The following is an 18,333-nucleotide window of genomic DNA, read 5'->3' as shown; positions in this document are numbered from 1 at the left end:
AGATAGTGCGTAAAGATAATTTGCACATAGGGAATTTCGTAGTTTAGCACTAGTAGAGACGCAACTAAAAGCGCATACCAGATTTATTTTTTACGCATATTTACAAGCTAATAGTTGTCACTTTCACGTGTTTATTACACTGACCATACAAAGTTATTAATGACTATAAATTACGTTTAATATATATCTTAATTGCATTTTTTATATTTATATGCAACACAATATTGTTTGTTTACACATAACATGTCAGATTTTATAGAGAATCAAGTTCAATTATTGCTTGCTGGACAAGCATTAGAAAATGATGACATATGTAATGTACATACTTTGGCAAGTGACACAATAGGTATGTTAAATTATTTATATGATAATTATTATCGTAAAATGTAAGATTTTTAATCTTTTTCTCACAAAAAAAAAGAAAACATGATTTAATACAATGAAACTAACTATTAAACTATATTTTATAGGTGCAAAATCAGGTCAACTAACAGGATATGTTCCCATTTGCTTAAAAACAGTGACATACATAGTTGCCGCTGTTGTTATAAATGACCAAGGTGAAGTTTTAATGATGCAAGAAGCAAAAGCTTCTTGTACTGGAAAATGGTACTTACCAGCTGGTAGAGTGGAGAAGAATGAAAATCTCATAAGTGCTGTGAAAAGGGAAGTCTTGGAAGAGACAGGTCTAATGATAGCGCCAACATCTCTAATATTGGTAGAATGTGCAAATGGTACATGGTTTCGCTTTGTATTTACTGGAGATATAGTTGGCGGCATTCTAAAAACACCCGATCAGGCAAATGAGGAATCCTTACAGGCATGTTGGACACGAAATATAAATGACTTGCCACTAAGGTCTAACGATATCATATATCTCTTAGACAGAGGCAGAAATTATGTTTCAAATAAATCTACTTCTCAACATCCTTATTTAATGCCTGTAACCAAACTGCATATAAAACTATTGCTAAGATTAGTAGTCACATCGAAAAAAAGGGCAACGTAAGTAAAATACATATAAGTTGTATTAGAATATAATATAAGAATAGAATATAAAAGAATTATCATTATAATTATATATTTAAATTAATATATAAGATAAAAAATTAATAAATTTTATCAAAATAGGAATAGATTACATGTGCTCATATCTGACACTGAACAATATAATCCACCAATTTGTGAAATTAATCCAAATCGTAGTTTGCTGTCTACTTTGCATAGCTTTATGACAGTAAGTATATATTGAAATTAAGTTTATATTGTGTATATAAAAATTTTTTTTTTAATTATTTTCACTATAAAAAAACAAATATATATGTTCTTTTCTACATATTATTTTTCTATAGAAAAAGTAAAAATATATTTGTTGGGAAATGAATTTAAAAATTAAATATATAATTTAAAAAGAAAAAAATTTGCTATATATATATGTTTATGCGTTTATTGCATTTTTGTAGGAAATATTTGGAAGCGATGTAGCACCGCATAAGCCACATGGTTTATTGTCTGTAGAATTTAGTGGTGGACAAGGAGGAGATGGTCTATGCTTGACATTATTGGTATCTTTCAAATTGCCTTTGGAAGATGTACCTATAATAGGAAAATACATTTGGCATGAACTTTCTGAAAATGTAGCAGAAGCTCTTGCAGCACGTCTGCCACGAAACATGACTGTCCCTTTAAAAGTCGTACGTTAATTGCGTATCAGCAGCTGGTTGAGCAGTTATATTTATTTAATGCAAGTAAGCAGTATAGTAAAGGAAGCTCAAAGAAGGAAGATCTTTTTCTAAAATAATGTATGATGTTAACATCGTAGTTACCCTAGTCTACACCAATGACTTTATAACAGGTATTAATATCCAGTAACCTACATTCCATAATTTTATCTAATATAAATAAATTAATAATTTTATAATAGGACACTAAAAAGTATTAAATCTTTTATAGTTATATATATATATATATATATATATATTATATTAGAATCATATATACAACATATATATACACATAACAAAACAAATTTCTCTTAAAAGTATTAATCGATGCCCGAGATTATATATAATGTTAAAATATCTCACAATATATATATTAACAATATAGATTATATTTGAAACTCGAATTGATAGATATCATTTAAATTGAATTGTACATAATTAAAAATGAAGAAATTTTCTATATAAACGACAAGTGTATTAGTTTGTTTAAAAATTTATTATATATTATTACATAAAAAATATTTAAAAAATGTTAAATAAGATAAAAAATTTTATGTTTGCGCGCGTGATCAAAAGTTACATAGTTTTTAACTTATTCTTGCAAACTATCATTCAATTAAAGTCTATAATATGAAATATGATATAAAAGAATAAAAAGTAGAAATATCATTCATTGAATTAAATTCTATATGATAATAAAAGAAAAATAAATATGTAAAAAATAGCGTGACAACAAAAAAATGTTTTAAGAAATACTTTTATCATTAATTTATTACATGTAAAATTGCACATCTGAGCTCAAAACAAGATTCATACAAACTGCACTATTTATTTTTATTATTTTTATACACATTATCTTTGTATACTCAAAAGATGCTGATAATAATTTGCTCATTTAACTCGAAGATGAGTAAGTCTAAAACTGTCGATTATAAAGTACTTATATAAATATATATAATTGAACAAGAAAAATATAAAATATGTTAATAATTTATATAAATAAAATTTTTTACGAAATATTGTTTTTGTTATCTTGTCAGATCCTATCTTAATAACTCAAAAGCATCACAGATTACATAATCATTCCACTGATCTATTATATAAATAAGTCTATAAAACTTTTAAAAGTGAATTTTTATATTACTATATAATAATGTTATATTTAAGACTCACAATACAGGAAGACTATTATATAACTGCACAAAGGTGTAGAAACAAAGGCGACTTGTTGCCTTTTTCAGTAAAAAATTACTCATTTACAAGTACAGCATTTAAAAAATGCTATAAAGATTTAATAATCTTAAAATTTCAATATTTTTTTCGATGAATCATGTAATCTGTTACAAATTAAAATCTGTTAGTCAAAATGTTAAAAAATTTCTTGATATTTTATTTGATATACATTGTTATTTAAACATATATAGTAATAAAAAGTTTGAAATAATTTTATGTCTTTAAAAAGTAACTTTGCTTTAAAGAAATTATATATTACGAACATTGCATATTCTTCCTTCATCAAATTTAAGAATTTGTCAAATATCTTAACTAGGTTTAATAAGATAGTTTGTAACAAATTATGTGATTCAAATTATACTTGTGTATAATAATATGAATCTTATAGAACTTCAACTGGAACTAAATGTTAATCATCCTACAGTGTTTAATACAGTATCTTCTGTACTTTCATTTTTTATAGGAACCACATTATTAGTATTATGCATAGATTTAATGTCATCATTGAGCGTTAAAGATACATTATTAAAATAATTTGAAGAAGCAGTATTGTTAACATCTACCTCAGAATGTAATATATGCTTTTGATCATTTTCACAATCGATTGCATTTGTGTTTGTATTTACAGGATGTTTTTTCATATGAGTTGTCAAATTACCGCTATGATAGAATTCCTTCCCACAGATTTTACATTGAAATGGTTTAATTCCGGAATGTATCCTTTCATGTATCGATAAGTTGCCACTATGCCTAAATTCTTTACCACACACGCTACATTTGTAAGGCTTTACACCCGAATGAGTTCTCAAATGAGTGGAGAGATTACCACTATGGCTAAACATTTTTCCACATATCTGACAACCATATGGTCGTTCACCAGAATGTGTTCTCATATGAATAGCCAAATTTCCACTGTGTGTAAAACACTTTTCACATTGATTACATTTGTATGGCCGTTCCCCATTATGAGTTCTCATGTGTATAAATAAATTGCTCTTGTGTCCGAATTCTTTAAAGCAAATCTCACATTGACATTTCAATTTCTTCCCCATACCAGATTCCGTGGAACTTTTGGATGGTCTCCCAAGACGATTGTTTTTTACAGTGATCGATGGTTGTTCTGCCAATGTCTGATTAATATTTCCTACATTTTGCAGATCCTGTGATAGCTGTGACTGCTTATTCTCTTGTACTATGACAACACTGTTTGTACTCTGATGACATTGATTATTTGTCTGCATTGTCTGATTGTTGCCATCATCTTGATTAACTTGGTAGAATATATTATTTTGCGAATAGTCTTTCATGTATGGTAAGTTGCCAGCATCCTAGAATACAAATATATAAAATTAAATATATATAATGAATGTGCTAGCTGCTTATATAATAATGTACAGATAGATACTTGCCTCTGCTTGAAGCATAGTTTGTTGATCGTGAATTTCATTTTTTGCAGATGTCTCATTCGATAATTGTGTTTGCTCCCAAAATTGAGATAACTGGCGGTGTTTGTATTCAACATCTTGATTGATAAAAGGATATATGGAATTATCTGAAGTCCTGATTCTATTATTGGTATTTACATCTTCTACAGTTGTACATTCATGTTTTATTTGTATAGGACTAAACATCTGTAAATATTTAAATGATTTTAAAAAATAATAGTAAATAGCACACATTTGTATTGATGCATAGTAAAATGTCACATGAAATTTTTATTTCTTCTTAATTATAATTGGGTGTATTGTTTGATATTATTACACACATAATCTGCAAATACTAACATTTTTATTTAAAGAATTCTCAACAGGAATCTCGACCAAGAAATCACCAGTTGCAAATATTCGTAGTTTCGGTGAAATACACTAATAAAAGTGTCATAATTGACACACACTCCTACTATATACACGCAATAAATGCAAGAAAAACTATTTGTGTATTCACATTACTCCGACAAGAATTTTCAATCTCTTTGTTCCAAAGTCATTTTTGTTCAATATCTATGAACGCCATCTATAATATCAGAGAAAACAGAGAAGCTGATTATTTTAACGACAGTAAATTTATTTTGCTACGTAATTCTACATAAATTAAAATGGATGCAGATGGCGATATTTAATAAGGCTTTGCTTTTCTCTATATAATATTATCTATGGACATCAGCCTCCCTGAGATCGGCAAGACCATCTATAAAAGAATATTCTATGGTTGATGAGCAAAACGCGCGGCAATAAAATAACCGTTAAATCGTTAAAAACATCGTAAAACATTACGAATTATTAGTTTTATATTAACAAAATGACATCCACTGATGAACATCATGTCAATTTACCATGGTTAGTATAATGCTTAAGCTATCAATAAGTCCCTTGACTGAAAATCTTTGTTATATTTTAGGGTCGAGAAATACCGTCCCAAAAGTTTGGATGAACTTATTTCTCACGAGACAATAATAAAGACGAGTAAGTAAATATACATGGAAATGTATATACTTTATTAACTAAATTATTATGAGAGACTATTAAAGTTGAATTTGTCTATTACGCAGTAAACAAATTTATCGACGAAAATCAACTGCCGCATTTGCTTCTTTATGGACCACCTGGAACAGGAAAGACCAGCACTATACTAGCATGTGCCCGTAAACTTTATACCCCAGCACAATTCAATTCAATGGTTGTATATTTATTATTAAATAATCTTATGTTTTCTTTATTCACATTTACTAATTATTTATTACATTTTAGGTGTTGGAATTAAATGCTTCTGATGACAGAGGTATAGGTATTGTGCGAGGCCAAATTTTGAGTTTTGCCAGTACAGGCACTATGTATAAATCTGCGTTTAAGTTAATTATCCTGGATGAAGCAGATGCCATGACAATTGATGCTCAAAATGCACTCAGAAGAAGTAAGTTTTTTTTTTATTTTTATATATTATAGACTTCAAATTCAATTATTTCTTTTATTCTTAATTCTTTTATTTTATATTTTATTTCTAGTTATTGAAAAATATACGGATAATGTACGTTTTTGCATCATATGCAATTACTTTAGTAAAATCATCCCAGCTTTACAGTCTCGTTGTACCAGGTTTAGATTTCTGCCTCTTGCAGCGGAACAAATAACGCCAAGATTAAATCATGTTATTGATGCAGAGAAGTAAGCAAAATTTTATTTTATATTATCTATTCATAATTTTTTCTACATATATAGTTTATCTTATTTTCTAATGAGAAATTTTATAGGTTAAATGTTACAGAAGACGGAAAGGAAGCGTTAATGACATTAAGTGGTGGTGATATGAGAAAAGTAATAAGTGTACTTCAAAGTACATGGTTTGCTTATGGTATAGTAAATCAAGAGAATGTATATAACTGTGTTGGACATCCGTTACCAAGTGATATTCATACTATTATAAATTGGTTGCTTAATGAACATTACGATACATGTTACAAGAGTATCCTTTTATAATAATATAAATCTTATAAAATAATTAATTAAATAATATTTTTTTTATATCAATTTCAAAATTATATAATCTTTAATATATTATTAAGAAATTCAAGAGCTGAAGTTGAACAAAGGACTTGCGTTGCAAGATATATTGACGGAAATTCATTTATGTGTAATTAAAAGTATGTATACTTTTAATTTTTTATACTTTAATTTTTACTATGCTTTGACATAGATCAAATATTTATAATTATTATTAATAAACTTTTTTTCAGTTGATTTTCCCAATTCGATATTTATCGATTTATTGTGCAAACTGGCAGAAATAGAGAAAAGGCTGGCTTCTGGATGTCGTGATATTATTCAAATAAACTCGCTCATATCTGCATTCTACAAAGTTCGTGATATCGAAACATGAAATCTTCTATACGGGTATAATTAAAATTTCTCAATTATAATATACAAACACATGCATGCATATATATATATATATATATAAAATCTTATTTCGTTTTATTTTTTAAATATAAAAATGCTATAAATGTTATTTTCAAAATATAAGCAATTTTTTGTTGTATTTATATATATTGTCATAGCAATATATATAAATACATAACAAAAATATTATATATATTAATATAAAACATTTTTTTTTTATTTAAAGAGAAAATAAATTTTAAGCACATTTATTTGAATGATAATACTCCATACAAATGATAAATCTCCATATGAAAGATAATACTCTTTTTTTTAAAGATATTTAATTATAGACATTACAGTAGGAATCATATGTTCCACAAAAATGTAATAAAATTGTTGCTCCAATGGAGCTGATTAAATATTCACGAACGATACATATAAACTCCGCTCTCCACACACAACATTCTATTACCCCGAAAATAATAAAACGATAAAAACAATATGTATTCTAGATATAAGATATAATATGAGATTGTTATCATTGTCCGATTTTGCCATTTAATTATATTTTTCCGTGCGCCCTATCAGCAGTAAACTAAAATCTAAAAATAGTCAAAGTTTGTGTATGTATGTGTGTGGGTGGCAAATGAGTCGAGTCATCATTGATTTCGTCCGTCATAAATTATGCCCGGTCCCTTGCTTGTCGCCCGTCACTTCTTCCTGCCCTGCCCTTCGGAATCGTGATGATCTCTTTACGTGCGGGGAAAAGTGCAAACTTCATTCAGGAGATGATAACTTTCACGAACAGACAGCACAAACACGTGCAAAGGGGTGAACTTTACCGCAGCCGCGCCGGGTTACAAGCCTGCAATCAGTGTATTCCGTACTCCTGATTCTTACAAGTAATAGAGGTCCGATAGTAGCCCGACAAAAATACCGCGCAATCAGCGCGCGATCGCTCGAACATATCATATCGAAACTTGAAGCGCGCCAACTTCGCGCACTTCCGCTTCTCTCTCCCAAACTACACGTTACTCCTATCACGCACCGCATCGTACATCTAACGCATAATTGAAAAATCCGAGGTATGTCGATTTAAAATCCGAAATCTTCACTTATATAAAGTACATACGAATGTACAAATTACTGGAGATATATAAATTCTGCTAAATAAGTAATAAATTCTCGTATATATATGAGAGAGAGAGAGAGAGAAATTGTATTAGGTTAATTTTTTCATTATGGCGGGGAGCCGCGTATATCCAGAAAATAGCCGAATATATATATTTCAATGTAAAACTATCTTCGGGCCATAAACGCTTGTCGATTTTTATCGAAAAGGTTTTAAATAAATTATGCTAATCTTGTCGCCGTAACATAATGTGCCGCTCTCATATTATCTCTTCCATATCTAATTATTTATACGCGGTTTAAATTTTTATCGCTTGGGAGAGCAGTCGTTTTTCGATATGAAATATTCCGTATTCGGCGCGAGAGCTTCGTCCGTACTCATCTTTACGAGCCGCGTCTACGAATCACATAAAAAATAAATGCGTGCTAATAGCGAGGAGATGTAGACGTTGCTAGACGTTGTTGAAAGGTTTAATAATACATGTGATTTTTTTTGCATTAACGTTTTACAGATATAATGATAATAAAACGTCGTGGGAGATATCAGCTTTAACTTCACGAGCCAACCTGCTATCTACGCGTCAATCGACACTATAACTTCGCAGGCGACAACGTTACAGTTGTAGATGGGACACGAGAACATAAAGCGGCTTATATCTCCTGTAGCATGGTAAGATCACCCTGGTATCTCTCTCTCGCGGTACCACTGTAAACCTATATGCAATCCGTGCAAGTGAAATGATTCAATACTAGTTCCGACATGCCATTAGCTTCCTATACGTGTGTGATGTTCGCATGTATTGTATATGTATATTACACACAACACATTCTATCATTTATTTTCCAAATGTTACAAGTATATTACTAAATGAAATTTTATACGTAACCTTTATCTTAATGTAACATATTTTTTTTTTTTTTTGTTTACAGATGCAGAGCATTTCGTTTTCACTGCAGCAAACTACATCTTCCCGGTGAGTCATAAGTCATAAGTTGATTATCTTTTTCGCAGAATCAAACAATTATTGCTGCTAATTATTTAATATTAAATTATTGACTCAGTTAGATATTAATACAAGCACAGTAGAATCTTATTTTTTCTTTCTAATATAGATAATAATATAAAATAATATAAATACAGAGAGGGAAGAATTTCTTTTATTCTCTTTTCGAATATATTTTTTTTAATATTTACTTGAAATCTATTTTAAATAATTTATTCCAATAATGATTTTTTACTCGGTTTTTTACAACTTAATGTGCAAGACTCTTGTTGTTAAGAATAAAACTTGCTTTTATCAGATCTATGTTAGAAAGAAAAATCGATTCATAATTCGAAATACGAAATACTTTGTATGTATAAAATATTTTAATCGCTGCCTGTGTGCGCGTTTATCAGAAGAAGCATACTCTCCCAGAAATGGTAGATTGAAAAGCTTTAAATAGAGGATTTTGCCCCAATACAATGAATTATTAATTTCTCTAATACATTTCGCGAATATTATCATGTCCAAATTAGACCTCGATGTGCGGCTAGCGCGAGATTATAATTATTCATTTCCTCGTTAAGTAATATTTCGCACAACGTTTACCGAAAATCGAAAGCTAAGAGTATGGGAGGAGAGGCAAATATTCATAAAAAAATTAACAAATTAAAACTCAAAAAATGATAGACAATCGTAATAATTAAAATGGACAGTCTTTCGCAGATCCACAGAATTACGGTTCCATGCATTCTAGAATCTGTTATTAATAATGTTGGCCCTCAGGGCATTGAAATTAATCGGAGAAAAGTTCTCTTTCCCCTCTCCATTTCTCATAAAACCGTGCGAGGCCACACATATATTCTTCGAATTAGTGATTAAATAACACTCAGGCGCGATACTGAACGAAACTTCCGGGTTAATAAGAACTTTCGAACTCGGTGTGCTAGCACGTCGATTCTGCCAGCTATTTCATGTTGAAAACTTGGCGCAGACGTGCCCTTAACTTTCTGCTTCGAAATAACTAATTCAATTAGTATATCAGTGCTAGCGTGGGGTTAACTACGTCTTCGTAAGTATACGTAATCCACATTCCAGGCTTAACTTTGACATAGCCCGTATCCTCTCTTGAACTTTCGTTTTAGGCTGGCCGTCCGGTTTGAAGAATGATTGCCACGCGTTCTTGCCAATACATTTATTATACATTTACAGAAAACACAAAGTGGGGTGGGTGTTTATTTAACTTATCATTCATATCAAAGGATATGAGCATGTTCTAATTACAAGACAATAATTAATTTGATAGTACTATTATATTCTATGATACCAAATGGACATATATTCATCTGATTCATCATCATGCAAATAAAATAAAATTTCAAATTGTCATGTGACAATTGTTGTAATAATTCAAATAATTTAAAATGAAGTAATTATTTTGATTGATTTAGCTACTTGCAAAGATTTAAGCTTTAATTAGTTTTAGTTTAATTTTATTTGAATTTAATTTAATTTAATTTGAATTTCTTTCAAATTAATTTAATCTGAATCTCTCGTCAATTCTTTCTTATTGCTTTAATTGGATATATTTAATTTAATGCAAAAAATATAAATATTTTAGGTTTTTTTAATTAAAATTTATTTTTTTTTAACTGAGGTAAAATGAGTGTTTAATGATCATTTCTATAAGCACATTTATTTGTATATAAAAAAATTTAATTCTAGTAGAAAGAACAATGACGAAATTAAATATTATGCAGTTTTATTAATTTACTAATGTAACTTCTGTATTTTCTGAAAAATAGAAATTTTTAAGTAATGTTCTTTTCAATTAAATTTAAGATTTTATTTGTCTCTATATGTTTATTCAAATGTAAATTTAAGGCGTGCAATGAATGACAGTTTCCGCCTGAGAAAATTTGAGATCAGCCTCGTCGAAGGAAAATTCGCGATTGTAAGGATATCCGGTCGGCCCCGAGTGGTGGCCTGTAGTATGTAGATTTAACGAGCGCAAAATAATGGACAATATCCCGTTTATGAAGGATACAATCGTGAGTTTTCTCAGGCGAATGCCCCATTACGAACAATAAGATTATGTGTCGCGTGCCTTCATCGAAAATAATAGTCGCTCCTTCGCCTCGGAGCGAGAGATTGAAATTCAATTTTACATAGGATGTATATAGCTATATAGCTCTCGAGGCAAAACCACACAAGTCGCAAAGCAGAGCGCGAATAAAAGCAGGGCCGTTGCAGCAGGTAGACTCGCATTTCCGTTTAATCTCAATCGCATCCTCAACAGTACCTGAGATTTTCCCCTTGCCCTTCCACCTGCCTCTTTCCTCTCGCGTTTTCCACCCCTCCTCAGTGACTACCGCGGTAAATATCCGATAATCTATATCCCGCGGATACAACGAACGCTTATATCCGCGGGAAATCGCGAGTCGCGTAACCGAAAAACTAATCGAAAACTTGAGAACTAACCGGAAAGCTTATCGAAAAGCCTTCAGCTCTTTCCTCCCTCTCTCTTTCTCTCTCTTTCTCACGAATGGGAGCTTGAATTTCCCAGCGGCGCTTATGCGACATGCTTATCTCGCATGTGCCAACGGTGAAATTTTGAGAATCTTGATAAAATAGGTACATTTCTTTTACAAAAAAAGAAAAAACTCATCGGCTCGATTCGCATTTGTGATGCTGAACGTAGTTGTTTAAAGTTGCACAGATCGCGGTCAGTTTGGTACTAGACATTGGAGAAGTTGCAGTAATGATATTTTTTTCATTTGACTTTATGTATTTTGATGAATCTATATTGTGTAATGTAATATTTTTCTTTTAGTGTAATATTTTTATTTAATTGGTGCGAATTGAAAAAGTTTCCCAGAGAATAAAAGATAAAAAAGTAAGAAAAAAATATTTTATCAGTATTATTATATGCACATTGTGTAATTTCTTGTGTTATTTAATTAATTTTTGTTTATGAAGCGTAGCGTACATTTTTCACTTTAACAAAAAAATATAAGGAAGGTTTTTTTATATTAATTTTCCATGCAAAATTTATTTTTCACACCAGTTATACATTCCTCTTGCCACGCGAGAAAATATATATGAGGACTTTTATAAGATATATCAATATTTGCTTAATGCCGATCAATATTTTTTTATTAATTAAATCGATAGATGACCTCTTTCCAATTAATTGAAACGTCGACTCTTTTTTCAATTCAGATATCTCTGTACACGCGTACACGCGATAGAAATGATATTGTTCCGAAATTTAACTCAGAGCGTAAACGAGCTGGCGTTGCGTTTCGTCGATTGTATGTATGACCGATGATACATCATTTAACAACAGGGGGGAACAAAAGATATCGGTGCAACCCGGTAAGAGATCGCACATCGGTGGTCCGAAACCCGCGTGAACTTTCACAAAGGACAGAGTTTGATATCATCGGGAGATGTGCTTCCATCCGTGGGTGCCAGCAACGAGCACCAGGGATGAAAGCTTACGGTCGATTAGCTATATCTCACTTTTCGACAGTTAGCGATTGAAATGCTGGCACACATCAGTACAAAGAGAGAAAGAGAGAGAGGAGGGTTGAGAGGGTGAGAAAGAGGAAGAGACAAAGAGAGGAAGTGCGGGTGAAGCGAAGATCAACTCGACTCTACGCGCACGAGCGTTCGTATGCTGCCTCTCGGAGATCGATCTCGTTAACTATGGCAACAATATTTCGCCACGATAGTATCATTCATATGCGTAGCCCGGATCTGACCGGTCGGTCGATCGGAAAGTAGCCGGGCTTGCAAAGACCTATATACCTCCGTAAGGTGCTATGTATAGCGCTCCCGTGACTTATGATCTTTATGCTCTTGTATCGATACTTTCTATTCGGAACAATAACGTCAATATCGGAAGGCTAAATCTCGCAATATTTCGAATGTCATTGATTTTATTCAGAGAGTTGAAATCAATATTATATTTTGTATAACTTTTTCAATTTTAAATATAAAATGTGATAACAATCGACTTGAATTTTCACGAAAATTTAATTTGCATTGCAAGAATACACTAAGAGAATTTTCTCTTGGAAATTACCCTGAAAATCATGGTAATCGTGGGACAATGTAATATGGAAAGAATTTTATGACAATTTCTCTGATTAATATTTATCATTATAAAAATAATAATATCTATCACAATAAAATATAAAACATGTTTGATTAATGTTTTACTAAACTGCATAGTAAAATTAATCAAACATATTTTATATTTTATTGTAATAGATATTATTATTTTTATTGTGATAAATATTAATCAGAGAAAGTCTCATAAAATTCTTTCCATACCATATTATCCCACGATTACCATGATTTTCAGGGTAAATTCTATAAAAGAAAATTCTCTCTGTGTATACATACATTTTATGAATTGTGACGAATAACTGTAAAGCACGTGATTATTTGCTTAAGATCCGATAATGCACATATCTTGCATAATTTGAATATGCCCTTGCATAAATCAATACGGATTATAGAGATTATAGACATTCAGAGTACATCGCTACGAGGAATCGGGAGTTGTTTCTCATATGAATCAGTGAGATATTAGACGCATCCGCGATTTACATTCATCGAGCGATTTTACGGCAGAAAGATATAGAGACAGGTGCAACAAGCGCACACGGGGAATATAAAAGGAGCACTTTCGAGCCGGTTAATTGGTGAACGACAAAAACCAGATCTCGGGTAGAAAAAGTCACAGTGTATCTGGATCTTGTGAGGGCACGCTCTTTATGTGGAGCAAGGATAGAACAGTCGAGATAACGTTAATATAAGAGAGATCTCATAAAGTCAGGTCGTATCCTTGGCCGATTTAGTTCGAGTTTCGCCTGGCCGGGGATACTCATTAGCGAGATAACAGATCAAATATGTACGCACTGTGCGTAAAAAAATTAATAGGGCGCGACTAAATTTCGATCAGATTTATCTCATATGTTTTTAAATTATCCGCGTAATTCTCATCAGCACGGCTATTCCTATAAATTTTTATCAATATATTAATAATATACATACTGTGAGATTCTGCGAAAACTTTCCGATGCTCATAAAATTGAAATACCGATGGTCAAGCAAAAAGTGAAATGAATAACTGCGTACACTATAAGCGCGCACTTGTAAATAATTTTTCTTGTCGTAAAATTCACGTTTCTCGACGCATTCATTTACACTTTCGTTATTTATATCGATCTCGTACCTAATCTCGAAACACAGGCTCTTATTACGAATTAAGAATTTCATTCAACAAATCATATGTGTAAAAAATACAAAAAAGCTTGCGATTAAATTTTTCATCCTTCAATTTTTTCAAAATACTATTTTCTCAAATTATACATACTTCTGTACAAGATATCCTGCTTATACTACTATCAATTTCTTTTTAGCTTTTAATTTGATTTTATAAGTCTTAACCGTTAAATTAAAATTTTATTATAAAGACCACAAACACATACATAAAGTTAAACTATATTATTTATTTATATTCAATTAGCTCGTTAAATTATATTACACATTTGTATTTGAATCGAAATTTTGGGAAGGTAGGAGAAAAATTTCTTGACTTGAGTAGCTTTAAGCTCATCGCAAAAATCCTTATATCTTTATCACACTACTTGCATTTAGAAAATATTATCATAATCTAGGATAAAATTTTATCATAAAGAGAGAGAGAGAGAGAGAGAGAGAGTCTATATATATTTTATAATATATTTTATAATTTTTGTTTTTTAAAAAATGCTAAAATTCTCAAATCTTTATCTCAATCTTTATCAACTTTTTTAAAAACTAGAACAACGGAAGCACGCGCTACGCGCACACCATTCCTCGATTTTATATAAAAAAGAATGATATTTTTATTTAAAGTTTGTTTAAATTTGATTAATATTTTTTGACAGAAATCAGCTGATAATTGTCAAGAATATTAATCGAGTTTAAAGAATTAACATATTATTATTTTAATTTTTATAACATTCTTATTTTTAAAATTAATTAGCAAATTAATTAACGATTTAATCAGCTGATTTCTGTCAAAAAATATTAATAAAGCCTTAATTTGCTAATTAAGTTTTAAAATAATATGTTAAAAATATTAAAATAGTAATATGTTGTAAATAATATGTTATAAAACTTTATCCGCGATTAATATTTTTTGACAGAAATCAACTGATAATTGTCAAAAATATTAATCGAGTTTAAAGAATTATGACATATTATTTAAAACATATTATTTTAAAAATAATAATAGATTATAAAATTTAAAATAGTAATATGTTGTAAATAATATGTTATAATGCCTTACCTGCGATTAATATTTTTTGACAGAAATCAGCTGATATGTTATAATGCCTTATCCGCGATTAATATTTTTTGACAGAAATCAGCTGATAACTGTCAAAAATATTAATCAAGTTTAAAGTATTATAACCTATTATTTTAAACATATTATTTTAATTTTTATAATATATTATTATTTTAAAAATTAATTTGCAAATTAATGCTTTTATTAGCTGATTTCTGTCAAAAAATATTAATATAAAGCGAAAATTTGCTAATTAAATATTCTAGCTTACATATTTATATTTATATTGTGTATGTTATAATGCAAAATATGTAATAAGATTATTCTAATATATGTATGTATTTTATTTGTTACAGGTTATCGGGAGTGCCGTGTAAAGTGTCGCGTGTCGGGAGTGCCGTGTAAAGTTTCGCGTGTCGGGAGTGCCGTGTAAAGTATCGGACAATCGTAATTATTCGTGTTTTCGCGAGTGTCGTGAGTGCTACGAAGGAGAAATGACGGTCGTTCAAGAGAGGAGGAGGAGGCCCGGGGAGGTATCGGGCGATAGCAGGACTACTGTAAGGTATGCAAAATGAAAACATTTTTTTCTAAATTGCATTGTTCATGTTTATGAGATATTCGACACACACATATACATAATTTAAATATTTATAATTTAAATATTTTGTTTTCAGATCAATGTGCTGTGTACTACAACTCCGCTATTCTACGTATCGGTGAGTCAAAAATTGTTTATTTTTTAACACTTCTATAGCGGTAATATGGCGATGTATATATAATATGAAATTGAAAATATTAAAATAGTAACATTTTAAATATGTTATAATATCTTATTCGCGATTAATATTTTTTGACAAAAATCAGCTGATAATTGTCAAAAATATTAATCGAATTTAAAATATTATAACACCCCTGTTTAAAAAAGGCATGTTAAGTTGATTTTTGCATCTTTTCCGCGATGCTGGTTGATTGTTTTGATTCGCATTGTGCGTTATATTCGTAGCATCGAGAGACTGTCATCGCGAGGGTTAATATTAATCGAATTTAAAGTATTATAACATATTATTTAAAATATATTATTTTATTCAATTTTATTTTGAAGAAACTGTTAAACTACTAACCCTTGCTATGACAGTCTCTCGATGCTACGAATATAACGCACAACTCGAATCGAGACAGTCAATCAGCATCGTGGAAAAGAGGCAACAATACTTGAGAGAATCGACTTAACATGCCTTTTTTAGAAAGGGATGATTTTGGATGAGTTGTATGTTATATCAAGCAAAATGAATTATCGTTGACCTTAACACGTATAACATCTAACAAAATAATTACAATTATCTTCAATAAAAATTTCTCGCTCTCTGTCTGATATCCCATTCGGTTTCTGCATAAAAATCCCAGTTTTATTGGGTTGCTCGGTAATTCCTATCTGATGTTAAATTAGCTTCTAGAAAATGCGCGTACCGCGCGCAATTTGTATCACGTCAGTGCAACCGAGTCGATGGTAATCGAGCTCGAGAAATCGATTGATTGGAAAAAAATTAATGGTATTCTTTTCACTTCTACACATTTTCGCGTTTGCATTGGAGACAGCCTTCATGCGGTATACAATAAGAATGAGAAAAATTCTGTTTCCGTCGAATAGATTCGCTCTGTTAAATGCATTGGATGAACACACTATTCCGATAAGAAAATAAAGGGATCTGTAGCTATTTACATCAGTCTTGCATATCGTGCCATAAGTACATTCTATAATGACTAATATGACATGCGAGATTGATAATATAATGATGCCAAAAGATTGCCAGAAACATTTGAAAGACTAACAGAAATTTTTTTTTTTTTCAAAAACGCTTTAAAAATATTTTGAAAACTTTTTCTCCAAATATGTGTACGTGGGTGTGATTTTATTATAAAAATATATACTTCAAACATTCGTTATTTTAGACGTAACGAGTAAAAAATTTTGAAGTTTCCATTGACCTCATCCCATTGTCAGATAAAAACAATTTGCCATTGTTTGCAGCACAAACTAGGTCGTATGCGTGATTTTTTTTAGCACAGATTTTTCATAATCGGTTTAATCGCTTGGTTGCTTGACGGATATCCACCGAAAACTTTTTAGATTTTTGTATAAAACGTGGAAATCCAGAGAATTTTAATTTGCTATATCTCAAGCTGTTTTCAAGATGTTTTATCATATTTTCCACGAACTTTACAATGAAAATGATTGTTCTAATTATTACTTATTTTATGAATAATTTCTATTTTATAATTAACGAATGTGAGATGTAAATATCATATGTTCATATTAAATCGTATACGAGGCACGTCGTGTGAAATTATTCTTTAAGAATTATTTGAACAAGAGAAAACTAATCTTGGGACATCAAACGGGAAATGGAGGATGCGAAAAATTATTTTCAGTAGCTAATCGAACTTTGATATTTTCGCGAGAAATAGATAATGCTTAAGAAAAATTAAGGAATCTAAAAGACATTCTGTTATTTCTATAGAAAGTCAACGAGCGAAATACTCGATACTTTGTATTCATTATTATTATTGCCTTATCTATATTACTATTTGATGTGCTTGATAATGTTCTTAAAATAATTATTAATCTTTGAATTAATGGTACCGTGGCGCACCATTAACGGCAGTACTCTTTTCATAACGAGGATTGTTTATAAGTATTAACAGCCTCTACAACATGAAATCTGCTTTTACAACGTAAAATGATCACGCAAACGGTACATTAACACCAACGAGGATTTAAGATGGGTTTAAAATCTTTAAGACATCAGTGTTAAATCTTATAATTGAGGGGGGTTACTATCTTATTACGCTCGCTATATATTTTTATTTTTTATCTGTTTTCCTGTTTGTTTCATATTTAAAAAAAACAATGTTTAAAATTTCAGTTAAATATTCAACATTCAAAATTTTTAATTTCAATCGTTGCAACAAATATATTAGAAATATATTAAAGTAGAAAACTTTTAAAAAATATCTTTTTTAAAGTAAACCGAGATAAT

General features: G+C 30.3%; 3 protein-coding genes across 3 annotated transcripts; 2 read left to right on the top strand and 1 right to left on the bottom strand.

The window, feature by feature from the left end:
* The first annotated feature begins 46 nt into the window (after positions 1-46).
* On the top strand, positions 47-2,457 carry LOC145943058 (8-oxo-dGDP phosphatase NUDT18). Its single transcript, XM_083050303.1, has 4 exons — positions 47-346; positions 471-1,005; positions 1,132-1,237; positions 1,464-2,457. The coding sequence occupies exons 1-4, from the start codon at positions 244-246 to the stop codon at positions 1,701-1,703; spliced, it is 984 nt and encodes a 327-aa protein (XP_082906429.1). The 5' UTR covers positions 47-243; the 3' UTR covers positions 1,704-2,457.
* Positions 2,458-2,654: 197 nt separating this feature from the next.
* On the bottom strand, positions 2,655-4,955 carry LOC145943057 (uncharacterized). The gene is made up of 3 exons (XM_083050302.1): positions 4,742-4,955; positions 4,367-4,588; positions 2,655-4,285 (listed from the first exon to the last, which is right to left on the bottom strand). Exons 2-3 carry the CDS (start codon positions 4,586-4,588, stop codon positions 3,371-3,373), a joined length of 1,137 nt encoding a protein of 378 aa, XP_082906428.1. The 5' UTR covers positions 4,742-4,955; the 3' UTR covers positions 2,655-3,370.
* A 203-nt stretch (positions 4,956-5,158) lies between these two features.
* On the top strand, positions 5,159-16,013 carry Rfc3 (replication factor C subunit RfC3). The gene is made up of 12 exons (XM_083049333.1): positions 5,159-5,293; positions 5,355-5,419; positions 5,506-5,633; positions 5,705-5,867; positions 5,959-6,118; positions 6,205-6,416; positions 6,517-6,594; positions 6,688-6,844; positions 8,476-8,633; positions 8,894-8,937; positions 15,652-15,857; positions 15,970-16,013. Exons 1-8 carry the CDS (start codon positions 5,256-5,258, stop codon positions 6,828-6,830), a joined length of 987 nt encoding a protein of 328 aa, XP_082905459.1. The 5' UTR covers positions 5,159-5,255; the 3' UTR covers positions 6,831-6,844; positions 8,476-8,633; positions 8,894-8,937; positions 15,652-15,857; positions 15,970-16,013.
* Positions 16,014-18,333: the final 2,320 nt, after the last annotated feature.

The sequence above is a fragment of the Prenolepis imparis genome, unplaced genomic scaffold (assembly GCF_030444845.1).
Source record: "Prenolepis imparis isolate NDT839.2.m4 unplaced genomic scaffold, iyPreImpa1.0 SCAF_11, whole genome shotgun sequence".
In the NCBI taxonomy this organism is placed as follows: domain Eukaryota; kingdom Metazoa; phylum Arthropoda; class Insecta; order Hymenoptera; family Formicidae; genus Prenolepis; species Prenolepis imparis.
The sequence above is the reverse complement of the archived record's forward strand: the minus strand, read 5'-3'. Positions and strand labels throughout refer to the sequence as shown.